This window comes from Mytilus galloprovincialis, chromosome 8 (assembly GCF_965363235.1).
Source record: "Mytilus galloprovincialis chromosome 8, xbMytGall1.hap1.1, whole genome shotgun sequence".
NCBI classification, from domain to species: domain Eukaryota; kingdom Metazoa; phylum Mollusca; class Bivalvia; order Mytilida; family Mytilidae; genus Mytilus; species Mytilus galloprovincialis.
In genome coordinates this window covers 78920115-78938473 of record NC_134845.1, presented here as the reverse complement: position 1 = coordinate 78938473, position 18359 = coordinate 78920115, and the positions used below count along the sequence as shown (strand labels likewise).

Genomic DNA, 18359 nt, shown 5'->3' with positions numbered 1-18359 from the left:
TCATACCCTAATTGTATGGCCCTTGTCGTTTCGCTGAGAGTGGTACAATCAAAGAAGTGCAGCTTTCTGTTACTTGTGTATCATGTATTCAATCTCTTCGATGCTGTATCTCGGCAGAAAACCCTTAGCTAGTTCTACAGTACAATTACACAAGAATATAGACGTGAAAATTTACAAAATACACTATAAGGCAACAACCATTTTCTTATCTGGGGGGGGGGGGGGAATTTTTTGAAAAAAATATTTTGATGGCCTAACTGAACGAAAAAAATATTATGTTTTGCACTGTAGCTAAAAAAAAAAAATTATGCTGTCACCTGCTTGAAAAAAATTTTGCACTGCTGAATTTGAGAATAGTGAAAATAACAACAGTTGAGACAGTGAAACAGCAGATTATAAACATCTGTCCAGTCTACAGATTACGCTGAATTTCTATTTATACCTTATTACTTTTTGTATTTTCCTGTAATAGTGTTTGATCCAGAAATATTTAAAAGCATTCCAAATCTCCCGCATGTATGCTACTACATTAAGACATACTTAAAACTGCAACTATTATAAACATGATATGGTCATTTTATAACAGGGAAAGATATGGTATCATATTAAAGCAGTCTTTTAAAGTAGCCCTGATTGTGTAGGACACAGACTTGTATACCGGTAGTATCATTCTGTATCATTCTTTATACCTCTTTTTTCAATGGAATGTCAATTATCATAGTTGGAAACAGTGGATGTTTATAATTTGGAGCTACTCACTCTTTCCCATTACATATGGCAATGGTGGCCACTTCAATTGCAGTATTAAGATTCAAGGACTGTGGTACCTGTATGACGGACTCAGAGAATATCATAATGTAGAAAGTGGGCTAAAAAAAACGACAGAGACAACAGCCAATGCCAGGATATAGACAGAGCCATGCACTTTACATTTTACATCAATTAAAAAATTAAAATGAATTTTATGTAAATTTTATGGTTTAGAGAAAAAAAAAGGTATTTCTGTTCCACATTATAGGAAAAAAAATTTTGCTTTCCTTCTCATAAGAAAAAATTTTTTTTATCGGAGGAAGGTTCTGAAAAAAAAATTATGAACATAATAAAAATCCCAGGCCCCCCCCCCCCCAGATAAGAAAATGGTTGTTGCCTAAGAGTATGCACGTTGTTATTGAATTACAATAGGGGGACAGAACCGAGAATAAAACACGGACTTTGGTGCATAGGGTGACTTTAGTCTGAACTAAGCTGTAGAAATGGAGAAACATCATGATGAAAGAAAATATTTAGGTGCATTTAAATTTTATAATCTCTCTATTAATCCTTTCAACATGCGCCTCAATTAATCGGTTCCATTGTTCTTGGCTAATATACAAAGTTAAACTACTGGAGATTAACACACAACGATTAAAAGATCACATTTAAGGTTACAAACTTAAAACATTGGTGTTTTTATGAAGTGACGTACAGAATTTTCCATTTTGACGTACAGAATTTTTAAAATGGAGTTTTATTTATCATAGACGATATTTTACAATACTCGACAAACCTCAAGATTTTAAAGATGATAAGTCGACGTGCATCACCCGGTATCAGCCTAGGAGCCGATAACCATGGACGTCTTTTTGAAGTAAGTGATACTGTGAATCCTAATTAACTCAGCTAATAAATATGGCCGCCTTTTTTTCTCTCGGTCACTATCTTTGAATAGAGTTTTTAGTTCTGTAGCAAAATAAAAATAAGCATATACATACATGTATAAAAAAGAAGATTTGGTATGATTGCCAACGAGATAACTCTCCACAAGAGACCAAATGACACTGTGAATGCGATCTGGCATATCATTTTGATTATTTTTAGGCCATTTTTTCCTTAATATATATTTCTTAATATACTGACACCTTGTAATTCTCTATTCTGTATGTGTTTACCGATAATTTTGTAAACTCCATCGATAATCTCCAATGCTTACCTAGAAATTACATTTCTTTGTTATATAGATATGTTAGAAGATGTGGTATGAGTGCCGATGAGATTACTCTCAATTAAAGTCACAATTTGTAAAAATTAACCATTATAGATCAAAGCACGGTCTTCAACATGGAGCCTTGGCTCACACAGAAAATGACTAGTGTAAAACCAGTTAAACAATAAAAAAGACGGTTTAATCTATATAAAAAACGAGAAATCAAAACACGTATGAACCACGACAACAACCGAACATCAGGTTCCTGACTAAGGACAGGTGCAAACAAATGCAGCAGGTTGAAATGTTTTACTAGTTATAGTTATATGACCACCGTTTTACTTACTTTTTTCCTGTTCTGCTGTTGATATTTTGGTACAGTTTCTCTCTATTATGTACAATTTACGACAAAAAAGATCAAAATTATAATTTGCATAAGGGAAATAACTCCTATAACAAAAGAATTATATAGGACTTAATTTATCAAACACATAAAATTACAAGCTGCTTAACTCGTCGTACGTTTATTTACATTAGATAGCCTTCTGATTGTTTACGATACAGAAATATTGGTACTATTATTGATATTGCTATCATACTTTATCAGTTTTCCTTCATAAGCTTAAGAAATGTGTCCAAATAAGTATCCATTACGAGTAGTGACTTAATATATCCGTTTAGTGTATGGTCACTTGTGTTTTAATGAGTCTTTTGATTGAGTTAAACCATTTCAATTGATATTTTATAGTGTGTCTGTTTTGTGTTGTGATTTTACACCATTGTTTCAGATAAGGGCGAAGGTTGGTACCTATTTAAACGTTTAAACCCACTACATTTGTTTGCACCTATGCTGGTCTATTCTGAGTCAGGAATTTGATGTTCAGTAGTTGTTGTTTGTTAATGTGGTACATACGCGTTTCTCGTTTCCGAGTCGTTTTTATATAGATAACATTGTTGGTTTTCACATTTATATGGTTTTACACATGTCATTTTTGGGGCCTTCTTAGCTTGCTGTTCAGTGTGAGCAAAGTTTCCGTGTTGAAGACCGTACTTTGGCCTATAATAGTTAACTCTTACAAATTGTGACTTGGATGGAGAGTTGTCTCATTAGCACCCATTCCATAACTTCTTATATCTATTGATTATTAACTTCTTTCAAATGACATAAGAACATGAGATGATTTTTTTTTTTTTTTTTAAGAAATCCGTTCGAGAACGAAACTTAAAGAAAACTAAACCTGGAGTACTCGCAGCACAATACAGACTCAATGTTCCTGCAACAAAAACATCCCAGTCAAGTAAAATACTTCGACCAAAGAAACACGACATGGTTCAGCTCGTCCGAGACGAAGTCGAGGAAAGTAACTTGTTCGATGTACCGAAAAAAGAAGAAAGAGAAGTTAAAGAAATAAGGCTGTGCAATTTAGACGACTCTGATTTTTCAGATGAAGAAGGTAAGTAAAGGATGACCGCTACTATTGTTTTTGACTTTTTGTCAGATATTCGGAATCCTCTAGTTTTATCCACATAGTGTCAATAAATATTTGACCTGCTAGACTCTCCTTACTTTTCGTGGTTTTATTACATGTAGTCAGAAAAGCAATCTTTGAAAATCTTATAAAATCTTATTTTTGTCATAATTTTTGAAAGAAAATAGTTGTCAATGCTAAATGTATGAAACCATCTAGAGAGAATAATTGATTATATTTCAAAAACTAGGACACGTATCTGTTACTTTTTTGGCTTTTTTAGAACCGTTTTATAGTATCAATTTATTATACTATTCTTTTATAAAGCTTGTTATTTCCAAGCAGTGGTACGAACATCCTAAATTGGGTTTTAAACAATTCATCTTTCGAGTCAAGAAAGAAAAGGAAAATGTATGACAAGTTCAATGTTTCCCCCGAGTCCCTTGGGTTCATACAGTGTACGTCCAATTAAGTTACAACCTTCTGAAGTTAAAACCGTAAGTCAGTCACTCATCAGTATTAAAACATAATTTTTTAATTTTGTCTTTTTAATTTTCTTTCTTGAAACTTCATGTATATAGAGAATTAGTTCAGTGTACAATAACTTTACCAAGGATTTATATAGAAGTACATGTATTTACTATATACATACTTACTGTTACTCAAAAACACACTTGTTTTAATTTTATATTTAGATGAACTTGAGTTATATTTTATGAGTCAACGACCAAAAGAGAAGATGTCTCAAAAACTTTACAAAGAGGCGTGTAGGACATTAAAGATCACGCCGATGCAGATGTTTTATAAAGCATTGGACACAGATGAAATCCGAGTTATCGGAGTGACGATGAAACCAAAAGATACAAAGGCTTGTGCAATAGCTCTATGTGTAAGTAGTTCCGACCGTGTGGGTCTGTATGGCCAGTCAAGGTCGTTGTAAACTTCCATATATTAATATATCTTTATTATGTAACTTTCAGAAAGCAAAACCACTTGGAAATGCATTCTGGTAACTGGAACACAATCCCGACCGAAATTTTTATTAATAATACGATAGATAGAGGGGGATGATGTATGAGTGCCAATGAGACAACTCTCCATCCAAATAACAATATATAAAAGTAAAACATTATAGGTCTTGGTACGGTCTTCAACACCCTTGGTTCACACCGAACAGCAAGCTAGAAGTATTTTAATATATATATATATATAGAGAGTTGAGATAACATTAACGGTTTCAGTTTAACTGCACCACATGCTTATTTCGACAAATAACGTCTCTTAAGTGATGCTCGAGACCAACATATTTGAAAATCAATCAATAAATAAATCAATCAATCAATAGATCAACCAATTTATCAAGTTATATATCCATAACTAACTTCTATTCCGAAAAAAACAACTTTCTTGTGGGACGCGATGGATTCATGATTGTAGCACCAAACTATAACTATAGCGTTGTTTCCGTATACAAATTATTGTGGTGTATGGTAGTCGTATAAAATGTATTGTGGTGTATTTAATCAACCATACTGCCAATACATCAATTAATCAATCAATCATTTCAGCGAGACAGTGAAGTAGAAAAGCTGACATTTGACGGGAATGACTTAGGAAGTAGTGGTGCTATGTATATTGCTGATGTCGTGGACAGGAACACATACCTGATAGAATTAGTAAGTGACAAGAACACATACCTGATAGAATTAGTAAGTGGCAGGAACACATACCTGATAGCATTAGTAAGTGGCAGGAACACATACCTGATAGCATTAGTAAGTGACAAGAACACATACCTGATAGAATTAGTAAGTGGCAGGAACACATACCTGATAGCATTAGTAAGTGGCAGGAACACATACCTGATAGCATTAGTAAGTGGCAGGAACACATACCTGATAGCATTAGTAAGTGGCAGGAACACATACCTGATAGCATTAGTAAGTGTGAGGATCACATACCTGATAGCATTAGTAAGTGGTCATGAACACATACCTGATAGAATAAGTAAGGGGACAGGAACCCATACCTGATAAAATTAGTAAGTGGAAAGAAGTCAGAAAACTTTTTATTCTTATGTAATGCATACAAGTTGTTGTACCCACATGCGTTAGAGAGATCTGTCCCCTTTTGTTCTATATTTTAATCAATTTTGTTTCTCAAGTTTTCTTTGGCTAAAAGGGTTTTCACAGAGAGCATAAACATACGAAGATGTGGTATAAATGTCAATGACACATAGACCAAATGACATAGAACTCAACACATATAGATCACCGTACGTCCTTCAACAACGACCAAAATTCATACCGCATAATCAGCAATAAAAAGCCTCGAAGTTCAACACTTAAAACGAGGAAACGTTTGAGCATTCTATCTTTGTTCCAGAGTATTACAGAAAACAATATTGGAAAACAAGGCGCAGAAGCTATATGTGAAGCGTTAAAGAATAATAATTACCTGAGAAAGTTAGATTTGTCAGGTGAGTAGAAAATCTGCACACAGGGAGGGGGTTCGGGGTTGGAACCCCCTTTTTGACGATCATAGCTTTTGAATGGGGACATATGGTTGGAAACCCTCTTTTGAAAATGGCTAGAATTATTACATCTGCAGAGTCACCTATAGTTACCTGAAATTTTCGATCAAAACTACTTAACAATACTAAACATGAAATATCAGAAGGTTTTTGGGGTAGTTCTAAGTAAAACAGAAAACACTTTTTTTTTAGGTAGACACAATTTCAAAGCATCACAAATTGTTTTAAGTTTATTCGGCTGGCCGCATCATAATAATATGTGTAATACGCTCACCACTAAATGATCCTAAATATTACAGACAACATGGTTTAAAATTTCTAACACAAATGTAAAGATACATGAAGTAAATGTTTATTCGACGGAAACCCAACATTATAAGAAAAAAATGTCGATACAGGGACATAGCTACTGAATGCTGAGCGTACTATCTTGATTTGCATAAGGAATATATGAGAGAGTTAAAATGCTTTTCATAATTTTTATACTACTTATTTTAAAATATAACAGTAAGCACTGAAATACTAAAACAAAAAGTGCAAGTGGTTTAAAAAACAGTCTATAAATAATGCGTACTCATGTCACGGATCCACGATGTTGCGAGTGTGTTCTAGTTTATTCATAAAAATGAAAAGGCACTAAAGGGAGATCATTGGTAGTCTTTAATTAATTTCTTCTCCGGAATCACAATTTATGATGTTTGTCTTCAGTCTTAAACTGCTTTTAACATTTTCACAAGACAATGAAACTGGTACAACTATATAATCAATGTATCTAATGATTAACGAGCAGTATGAGAAGAAGCCGACACCTATTAAATGAAATAATTACAGGCTTGAAATAATAAGTTTAATATTTTATCAGCACAACAATTTTCAAATATCTTTTTAAATATCTCGAGAAAAATTGTATTGACCAAATACAATGCGAAACATGAACAAGTAAAATAGAATAAACAATTAAACCTTTTCTGTGGATCTGCATCTCAACTTTTGTCTGTTCATGTTCATTGTAGTAAAAACCTCATTTTTAATTGTATACAAAAATAGTTACATTGCACACATTTCTGACATTTTGTTTGTATTACATTTTGTTTGTTTTATATTGATTAAGATTATAACACGATATTGGCTGATGTACCCCTATTTTTGACGCTTTTACCTATTTTGTATGTTTGTTTTGTTCACACATCGTTGTCAGTATAATGGAATTTATACGACTGTCATACAAGTGAGAGGTTTAGGTAACACTAGTCGCTTATATGTTAACACTCTTTTACAGGTAACAACTTGACGGAGGGCGATGCTATTCATTTCAAAGAAATGTTAGATGTAAGTATGGTTGGAAAATAAGTAGCTGCACAGAAGTTATCAAAACGGTAGTGGTGGTTGTTGGGAGAATGATTAAGGTGGTACCCCTTTTGACAATCAATGCCTTTGAATTGGATAATATGGTTGGAACCCTGCTTTTAAAAATTGCTGGATCCGCCCCTTACACTTAAGTTCGTCGTTTTGATTTGTTTTTTGTTTATTGTTCACAGTCTTGAATACTGCCTTTCATAGTTAAGTTATATTTTTATATTGAATGAGGATTAATAAGTAATCAAGTTTCTGTTTTGTTTACATAATTTTAAAGTGTACGTGAAATAATACACGTAATATTTATAAATTGGATTTTGATTTATTTACATAGAAAACATTGTTGACGCACACGTTTAAAACAGTTTTCCTCTCTGTAAATATATATATTTTTTTATAAATGCATTAAAAATATGAACACAATGCTGAAGACGCAATCTAAACACAAATCAAAGATAGATTCTAGTAGACAATATCTTATTCAAAACAAATCTTTTTACTGGATATTCGTTAAAAGACCCTGTTTGGTCATGAATATTATCTTATAAAATGTAATTAATGTTTTTTTAATTTAATGTTTGAATGTTCCTGGTGTAAGCAAATCCAAAAAAAGAGTTTCGGATACACCAAATGAATGAACTTTTTTTTTTCCACATACACTGACAATATCAAATCTTAGTTAATCGCTTTATCTTTACATTTTTGTGTTATTTTTTTTTATTTTTTCAGGAGAACCATGCCCTTAGAGAACTTCATCTGAAACACAATAAATTTCATGAAAGAGGAGGCGAAATATTTGCAGAAGGATTAGGTATAATAGCTAAACGCTTTGCACATTGTTGAAGGCCGTAATCCTAATAGCAGTGAAGTGTTAAGTTATAAAGAATCCCTATTTCAGTATCAAATATCATTTGGAAAATATCTTTATGGGATTGTGTATGAGCCTTTTCTTAGTTTTGTGTACCACCGAAATATTAATATATCACACTATCGTTTTTCTCCTTTAATACTATGTCCAATTTACGACGATCGTACCATGTCTCAATGGATGACCATTTTTTCAACATTCGAAGCAGACTCGTTGCTTTCCGAACATTCCCGAAGTTTTACGATTGACAAATGTAGAAACTTCGGTCCTTGCTTGGATTTTTTTTACTTGCATTTTAGTTATGTTTGATATATTCTAATCCCTTATGTTATCTGTTTTATTTACAGCTGTCAATGACTTCCTTAAAGTTCTCGATTTAAGTTGGAATCACTTACGACTCCGTGGAGCCACGGCTATTGGTAGAGCTTTACAGGTTTGTTTACAAACAAATATATATAGATAATAGTGTGATTTCATTGAACTTTTTTCCAAAACTGTGAAATTTGTACGTGTATGTACGAAAGCCTTGGTAAAAATGTCACATGACATGGGAACTGTTCCATTGTAATTTTGAAGAAAACAATGGCTGTGTGTCTGCTTTTTTGCTCTTCGATAAGTTTGTTATCTCCTTGGCACATTTCCGGTTTCAATTCTCTATTCTCGTCTAAATAAATCAGAGAAAAAGAAACCCACAATATCAACAGGGTAGAACATTAAACATCATTTTGTCAAATTCCACACTTGTTCTATTTGCTGAGTTTCAAAATACAAACAAAACGATTCCTTAAACGTGTTGAGATTTTGTTTTTGCCTACTCATTCTAATGTTATGTTTGAAATGTTTTGATTGTCCATAATAAGCTTGACAGTAGATCCATGGTGACCATGCTTACACACACGTCATTTTGAGTTTAGTTCATAGTTGTCTCTTCGGCAATCATACCAAATTTCCTACTTTCATATCGATAGAACATATCTTCATCAATTACGAACAATGCAAAACTGGTTCGATATTAAATCTCTAACTTGTATCGAAGAGTGCACTTTCAATGCTATTTTTTAACATTGTTTAATACACGTCTTATTGATTCTTTTATCACATATAGAAAAATCGCCATCTGGAAAAACTTGACATTTCTTGGAACGGCTTCCACCTAACAGGGGCAGCAACTATTAGTTACGCCCTAACAATGAATACAGCACTTATTGAACTAGATATGAGTTGTAACCGACTTACAGACGCATGCGCAAAATGTCTTATAAAAGGAATTGAGAAAAATTCAACTCTGAAAATTTTGAGGGTAAGTTTCTCTTTTATTTGCTTGTTTCTACTTGTTATGTTTGTAAATTAATGTTTTAAAGTTAAAAGTTTTAGCTCTTTTCTAAAAGAAGAAATAATAAGAAACTTGACCAAATCAGGACAAGATAGTTTCTCCTGTTTATAGATAAACTGATCAGCTCATTGTTGATTTATAGCGACGCCTAGTAAAGTTTGTTTACAGTCTAATTGACGCATATCCTTAAATAGAATACATTTGTTTATTGAAATAAAATAAAGATAAACTTTTACAGACTAAAAACTATTTTATTTTATTTCTAATTTCAACTTGAAAAATATTTCATTGATCAAAATAAAAAAAATGAAAAATCTTTATCAAAATAATGCACTTCAATTATGTTATTTGTTTGAATATTTTAGCTTGGAAAAAATCAAATGTATCCCGTCAGTGCAACGGAATTACTGGAATGTATAGATCAATCTATATCAGGAATACAACTCTTAGATCTTGGGGTGAGTTCAATCGGTAATCCTCGGGTGAGTCCGCTACGGAATAGACAACTTTCGAGTTCGATGCATTTCCGTCAAAAACTCTGGTTTTAGTGAACGTCATTTGTGCGTTTAGGGGCGTCGTCACTTCCATTCCAATGTTGAGCGAGTGGTTGGAAAACTATAATTCTATATTGTACGAATTATACGACAAATTGAATTCTCAAAATTGACAATCAGCATTGATGTCATTAGGGAATTGTCATTAAGTACCTACAGAACAACCATTATTTCTAGTTTATCCTGCACAATGACGATCACCAAGACGCTTGATGAACGTAAATAGTGCAGGGATACAGGCGACCCCCTCTATCTGGTAAATGACGTCATAAAGGCGCGTATAATTGACGAGTTTTTTCCGGTGACGGATGAACTCGAAAGTGGTCTATTGGCCGAGTTGTGACGAATAAGCGTAAGTTAGACAAATAGAAAATAACAGGAACTGACAGGAATACTTCCATTGGACGCTTAGAAACATTGTCGACCATTCATGTTTGTCATTTTTGTTATTATGCCCCACCTACGATAGTAGAGGGGCATTATGTTTTTTGGTATGTAGCTCCGTTCGTCCGTCCAGGTTAAAGTTTTTGGTCAAGTTAGTTTTTGATGAAGCTGAAGTGCAATCAACTTGAAACTTATTACACTTGTTGCTTATGATATGATCTTTCTAATTTTAATGCCAAATTAGATAATTACCCGATTTCACGGTCCATGGAACATGGAAAAGTATAGTGCGAGTGGGGCATCCGTGTACTTTGGACATATTCTTGTTGTATTTTCTATTGTTGTAAACAAGGCCGTTAATTTCTCTTGAATTCTTTGACATTTTCATGTCGAGGGTTCGTATTGCTGATTTTTGCATTGTTAAAGTCTGTTTGGGGACCTATTATTGTTTAAATATGTTATTGAAATGCTTCCTCCGCTCTCGGAACACTTAGTGTCACACAATAAAAAAAAGTCTTAATAATTCAACGCAAAAGCTATTATAGTATTTGTCTTTCAAGTGTGGACTCAGATTAGTGTGGATAGTACAGCATGTTTGGATGTTTGGCAGTGATTTCTGAAAAAAACCCAGAGTTCTCTGTTCTTTTCACCAGAGGTTTCTATGTTAAATTGTGTTACATTAATGCAGTAAGAAAAGACATTTATCGGGGTATAAAAGCGTTGACCGAAGTACATATTGTTTGAACTGCGGAAACGCTTCATTCTAAAAATGTGCCCACGGTCAACGCTTTTGCAATAAAATAAAATTACTAAAACAAGCAATCAACACTTACAATAACATGTTTTTGCTAGGATTAGGAAAACATAATTTCCTTCAAGTTTTTCTTTTATTTACCTGTGCACTTTATTGCGGGAGCTCGTGTCATCATAGATGTTACATTTTCATTTTGAAATGAAGGTTAATTTCAGAATGACGCGAGGTTTCTTTAAACCAACCAAATTAACGTATTATAATGAAACATACGCTTAATGTAATTAAAGTAGATATAAGTCAGCCATGAATGGCTGATCTTATTTAGCTCAGTCGGTTAGAGCGCTTCCTCGATTCCCGGAGGACACGAGCTGTTTTGTAAGAAAAATCATGCTCTCCGGTTACACTAGTTAAACCTACATCTTGCAATGTGCGATACTTATTTACATACATTTATGATACATCTATGATATATCTGACTTAGGTTGGTCCCCTTCGTAACATACACAGTTGCCTTCGGAATATATATACAAATATAAACAAGAATTTCAATAACGGCCGGGAAACAGACTATATCTGGCTCAACATTCCAGTTTATAAAATAATACACAGCGTTATATCTTTTAGAATAAAGATTTGTCACATTTGTTTTTCCATGAGAGTTTAAAAACGGCATTATTCTCAGTGGCGGATCCAAAGGGGGTTGGGGGGTTGGGCTGCGGGTTGGAACCCCCTATTTTTGGACGATCAATGCATTTGAATGGGGACATGTAGTTAGAAACTTTCTTTTTGTCCTTGGTTAGGACCCCCAAGAGGGTTACACAGTTAGCTATATAACTAATCAAAATCAAACAAAATGCAAACATATACATTGCATACAGTAGTATAAAAAGTCAAGTATGATAATAATGTTCAATACAACTTAATAAAATGTGATGAAAAAATTAACCTGATGACAGTTTTCTATATCATTGATACAGCTAGGTTGATTTCAATAAATGATCTGTTATTTTGTATTATTACAAAAAGTATTTTGATCAACATTGATCAGATTTAAATGTCGTTAATCTGACGTTTGACCTTTATACCATGAACTTCTTAACACCTTCTTGAGACTTTAAGCAGATCAAATGGTTTAAGATAATCATGAACTTACTTTACACACTGCATGACCTTTAATTTGTTAGGTTAAACCGTATACATATTATAATGTGAGCAAAAAAGAACTTTGAATCTATTTTTATTTTTACTGATATCAGTTACACAGAGGGAGATTTAGGGCAAAGCGAATCCGGAGCTTACGCTTCCTTAAATAATAATAATAAAAAATAGTATGTTTTTGGCCCAAATAATGGCACCATTATTACGGTCGCATCCCACTACACAGAGTTCCGAGTCTCTTATTTTCTTTTAACTGTGGTTTCTTTGATTATCACTAAATACAATTGTCACAACATTACACTTTTTTTTCCCTTAAGGAGTTATTGCCCTTTATATGGGGACGAAGTCCCCTATAACAGTAGAAAATTCAATAAAAAAAAAAAAAAAAAAAAAAAAATCGGGAAAATTTCCCGAATTTTTCATTGTACTAATGAACTCAAAATCGTTCAATTTTTTTTGTGTCGTGTTTTTTAATTTCCGGATCTGCGCAGAACACATAACTCTACTTCCTTCTTCCGGTCTTGTTGTCGTGAGACTTTGATTAGTCTAGTAAAATATAGGAACTCAAGGAGCACAATACAAATATTTCATTTTTAATCATTCTTTGTCTTTGGTATGAATAAACGTTAGGCATTTAGTAACTTTATAGAGTTGTAAAAAGGTTGATCGTGGATTTCATTTTTAGATTGAAGAGCTATAACGCCTCGAATCTTCTTTACACTTGTGACTAGATCCGGCACTGACTCGATTTTTAACAAACCTTTCATAAACTCTCCTTTAAATAACAATAGCTGAGGTTCTCCGTAGGTTATATAGCTCTTAAGACTTATATATTAATTTGGCACGTTATTTTTCATAAATTATCGACCTTTTGGCAAAAATATAAAACAATCAAAAACCTTAAATCACACACTTTATAGGAAAATTTTCTTTGAATATATAGCAATTTGACAAACACTATAGTTTTGATCATTTAGAAGCTTAGTATATTTCCTTAATAGAAAGTGATTAAAACATTCAGCTGATTATTACAGAGTTATCTCCCTGTAGTGTTAGATAGATAATTTTATTAACCAATCATGGTGCCCCAAATTTGAGCTATACAATCAAATGAATTACAAAATAAAGCACAGAAAATGATTAGAATGATTAAAGTACATTTGAACAAAAAACCACATGAATACACATTTACACTAACTAACCTGATATAAACCAAGTTATTGACAAAACATAGTTGTTATGGGTGCTACTGTGACCTGGAGAAATTACATAAATCTTTATAGTTCTAGGTCTATGGGAGACAACTCCTGATCAATTTTGTTTCCTATCTATATATATTTTTTTTCTATTTTTTTTTCAAACCAGAATATTTTCTATAATTTTCTTTCGTTCTGTTATGTATCACCTTAAACATTATTGGGTTTTTAATATTTTGTGTTTAAGCGTTTGCTAGGAAATAAATGCTGTGGAGTACTTTGAACGCATATGTTTAAAGTGTTATTTTAATTTTACAAAGCTTCAACAAATAACTTGGTGGCTTAGTGGTATAAGTCAAGAGAAAAAAGTAGTCCAAATACTGTTACACTTGCCAGTCAACACTGATGTTGTTGTGAGTTTAAACTCCGTACAGTGATCGTTTCCGAGAGTGTAGAGTAGTGTGCGGACCCGTATGCGGATTGGAGATGGAAATTCCGGGGAGTTTGGTACGGAGCGGGTGCACTTGACCCTACTCTTAGGATTGGCAGTTTTCATAACGAATAAGTACGATCCCGGATACGTACAGATCCCGAAACAACGAGCAGTCCCAAAATACACTCACAATATAGCTCCGTTGTAGTACTCTGGCTTGTCCACCAATAGAAATTGACCACGAGGAAATAGAATAATAGTGGTGCTAAACACCAATACATCAATCAATCAAATAACCTTTGAAGTATTACTTTTTTATATCTCCAATTTTTATTTTTAATTGCAGGACCAGTGTGTTATGGATACATTTGAAAAATTATACAATGAAATGAAAAAAAGACGAGATTCGTTTAAAGCCATCTATGGATATGTTTGGGATACGAATCGCGAAGGAATTTCACAAACTGATGTAAACGAAGATGAAAAGGATCTTATTGACGAAGACCCATTACTTGTCTTATTTGAATATGCCAGACTTCAAAACTTTCGTCTTTTAGACATGTTCACTATATTAGACACAGATAAAAGTGGATCTCTTGATAAACAAGAATTCAAAGATGGATTAGAGGTGAGTATCTTACAGACTGTATAAATAAATTATTCAAATTTCTTAGTTAGATTTATTCAAATAAGGATAAGAGGTTAGTATCTTACAAACTGTATAAATATACCATTAAAAATGTCATCATCAGATTTAATTAAATGTGGGTTAGAGATGAGTATCTTACAGACGGTATGTGTATACCATTGAAATATCTTGGTAAGATTTATTCAAAGAAGGATAAGAGGCGAGTAACTTACAAGCTGTATAAATATACCATTGAAAATTCCACCATCAGATTTAATCAAATGTGGGTTAGAGATGAGTATCTTACAAGCTGTATAATTATACATTTGAAATCTCTTAGTAAGATTTTTTCAAAGATAGATTAGAAGGGAATATCTTACAAACTATATAAATATAACATTGAAAGTTCTTCGTCACTCAGATTTTATGAAAGATGGATTAGAGGCGAGCTACTCATTTACGATTGAAAGTCATCGTCAGATTTAAGATTACAAATAGTATCAAAATGTTAGATTTCAATTATTTTCTGCAACGAGTTTTCATTATTCCCTTGGCTAGGAGATTGACAAAGAAAGGAGCCTAGGTTAAAAGAAGTGCAATACAAAGTCAGACAATACCATGAAACATAAATGATAAGACGATTGAACATACAAACAAAATAATTCACACACTAGGAAAGATAAAATAACCCGACCCCCCCCCCCGAACCCCCCCCCCAAAAAAAAAACCCCCAACAACATGAAATTGACTAAGATATCTCTGAATGGGGCAGCAGTTCTGTATAAATAAATTGATTCTTATTCTTTCTTCTTAATCTTCTTAAAAGTGTTAAAAGTGTTAAAAGTGTAATGTTTTTATTTGCGTCCTCTTTTGTTTTACATTTATATGGTTGTCTCATATCTCTTCGTTCCAAGTTTAGAAATATGAAAGTTGTTTTCTACTCGTTTGATGTGTTTGAAATTTTAGATTTTTTGTAAAATTATAAATTCCGTTGACAACATTTGGTAAGATGAAATTTTTTGTTTCTTATTTAAAAATAACATAGGTGTCAATGAGAAAGCACCAAGAAAATAGTTTGCAATCTGAAATGGAACAATTTGTTTTTTACTTTTATATTTTTCTGTATGTCCATGGATGTATGCTACGTCAATTGAGGTCTATATTGTAACTTCCATTTAGTACTGAAATTTATATAATCTTTTTTTTTCTTCTTTTAAATAGCAAGTGAAAATACCAATGTCAGAACCATCTCTGAACCTTTTGATAAAGAAGATGGACAAAGACGGAGATGGTGAAATTGATTTTGGGTTTGTATAAAATAAAGAAAAACGACACAAAAAAAGCATTCATCCAAAAATTCTGTATTTACCTTCATCAGGAACGCTCAAGGCCAAATATTTGAAAGTCAAGGATATATCTATAACCGAATAATTTGGAAACGATATGATAAAAAAGGATATGATACTAATGGCCAAATCCATATAAGGCAAACTTTGCCTGAGAGTTAAAACCTTAAAATTCCTGCACGTTTGCATAGTTGTACAACGGATGAAACACATACATCACAAATGCAATCTCTTAAAGTACAGTACATATTTCGCTCAACACGTATGTATTACATGATTGACGTCCGGTTCGTGTGTTTTTGTTAGACGGTTTCTTCAACTAGTTCTTATAGTTTATTCTTAAGTTGTGCTGTAACACGACAGTTCCAGGTTAAGGGAGGGTTGAGCGTTCACAAACATATTTAACACTGCAACATTCAGCGTGTAATTCAGTAGTTGTTATTGGTTCATGTCTGTTATATTTGTTTTTCGTTAATTGTTTTCCTATAAATTTGGCCGTTAGTTTTCTTAATGAAATTGTTTCGTATTTTTAATGTTTTAGCCTTATATAACCGGCTATACGGGATGTGTTATTCTCATCGTTGAATGTCGTACAGTGGTTTGTAATTGCTCACATCTAATTTATTTGAGCTAATTTTATGTTGTATTGAGGTCTAAGGGTTTGTTTACATCCATATATGTATGGATTTTGTTATCAAAAGTTCGTTCTTACACCACTCGTGTAAATGTTCTTTAAAAATATTTTACACATGAAAAAAAAGTCAACAAATCGATTAAAATATAAGTTACATAAATTTCTGAATGTATTTTTTTAGGGAACTGATTTCAGCTCAAAAGTTGCACAAGGAAAAATTACGGGATTTTATGAGAGCTGAAGTTGATTTGGAGAATACCGAAATAGGACGAATCGACCGGAAGATAAGAATGGTCATGAGCAGAAGACATTTAATGAAAAAGAAGAAAACGGAAATGAAAGATCTCCTCAAAGTTTTAACAAAAGCAGCTAGACCCGTAGAAGAAGACATACCCGTTGAAGAAAAAGTTGCTAAGGATCTTAAATCTACTTTACAAAAAGGCTTTCCTAAAATGGCAAACCTTATGAATTTTCTTCCAGATATAAAGCAAAGACTGTCACTAGTCGCTCAAAATGATACAGAAGGAAACAACAGCCAATCAGTAGACACGCCAGAAGAAACCAAGCAATCAGTAGACACATAAAAACAACAAGCATTCAAGAAATTTAAAAGTTATAAATTAAACCTTTCTTTCTTAAAAACGACAAATGAAAATTTCAAAGAATTAACGATACAGCGTTCGGGAATGATAATAAACAGGGTTAAGGTTTGCGAAACCCCTCAACATATTGCATTGGCTTCTAAACGTTTCTGCATTTTAAGTTGATTAAATAAAATTAGACTTCTACATGGAAATAGCGCAACAAAAATTCCGTTTCAACTGATTTATATTTTTTATGCTGGTTTACTGAAGGTGAGATAAAGAGCAAGCCTGAACATGGATGTTAAATATTTAATGTGAACACAGGATTATCAATCACAATTAACAAAACATGAAAAATTAAATAAATTGCGGGTTCAATTATTTATGTTTTCTTTTTCCTGATTTCTGTCAACACATAATATAAATTTCAGTATGATGTAAGGATATGCTTACCCTGGAGCACATCTGATAATCCTTGGTTTATGTTGGGGTTCGTGTTGCTCAAGTTTGAGATACAGATTTTTATGGTGTGTTTTATGTGTTTTCTTTGTTAGAGATATCGGTTTTCTAGTGATTTAAGTAGTCAAACTACTAGCTAGCTGTTTCATCTGCTTATGCTTATTAAAACTCAATATGAGTCCAATTCCTGCACATTGCAGGTGCGCTCGACTCTAAGCTTTATTGACTAGAATAGCCCCTATTTCATACCAAAGGCTTCCTCCACCAAAAAAATTTACCACAACTAAAACACATTGCGCCATGGTTGGTGAGTTGTCTTCGTAGAAATCATATCAATAAATGAGGGATAAATCCATTTTCATTTGGTTTTTTTTACATGTTTTTCTATTGTGTATGTTTGGTTTGTTCACACATCGTTGTCACTATAATGAAATGTGATGCGACTGCCATGCAAGTGAGAGGTTAAGCTAGCTTTAAACCAGGTTTAATCCTCTATTTTCTACATAAGAAAATACCTGTTCTAAATCAGCAATATGACAGTTGTTATCCATTCGTTTGATGTGTTTGAGTTTTTGATTTTGCCATTTGATTCGGGACTTTCCTTCTTAAATTTTCCTCGGAGTTTTGTATTTTTTTTGTGATTACTTTTGGCTTTTATGCCACATCGTTGTTGGTATGTTTTTGACCTACGTTAGATTATCATTTTT

At 33.0% G+C, this 18359-nt stretch overlaps 1 protein-coding gene across 1 annotated transcript; it reads left to right on the top strand.

Moving 5' to 3' along the window:
* Nucleotides 1–1335: 1335 nt before the first annotated feature.
* On the top strand, nucleotides 1336–17551 carry LOC143043549 (uncharacterized). Its single transcript, XM_076215809.1, has 13 exons — nucleotides 1336–1627; nucleotides 3165–3417; nucleotides 4128–4321; nucleotides 5001–5108; nucleotides 5818–5911; nucleotides 7245–7294; nucleotides 8051–8132; nucleotides 8537–8622; nucleotides 9295–9489; nucleotides 9888–9980; nucleotides 14348–14629; nucleotides 15851–15936; nucleotides 16791–17551. The coding sequence occupies exons 1-13, from the start codon at nucleotides 1562–1564 to the stop codon at nucleotides 17191–17193; spliced, it is 1992 nt and encodes a 663-aa protein (XP_076071924.1). The 5' UTR covers nucleotides 1336–1561; the 3' UTR covers nucleotides 17194–17551.
* The last annotated feature ends 808 nt before the right edge of the window (nucleotides 17552–18359 follow it).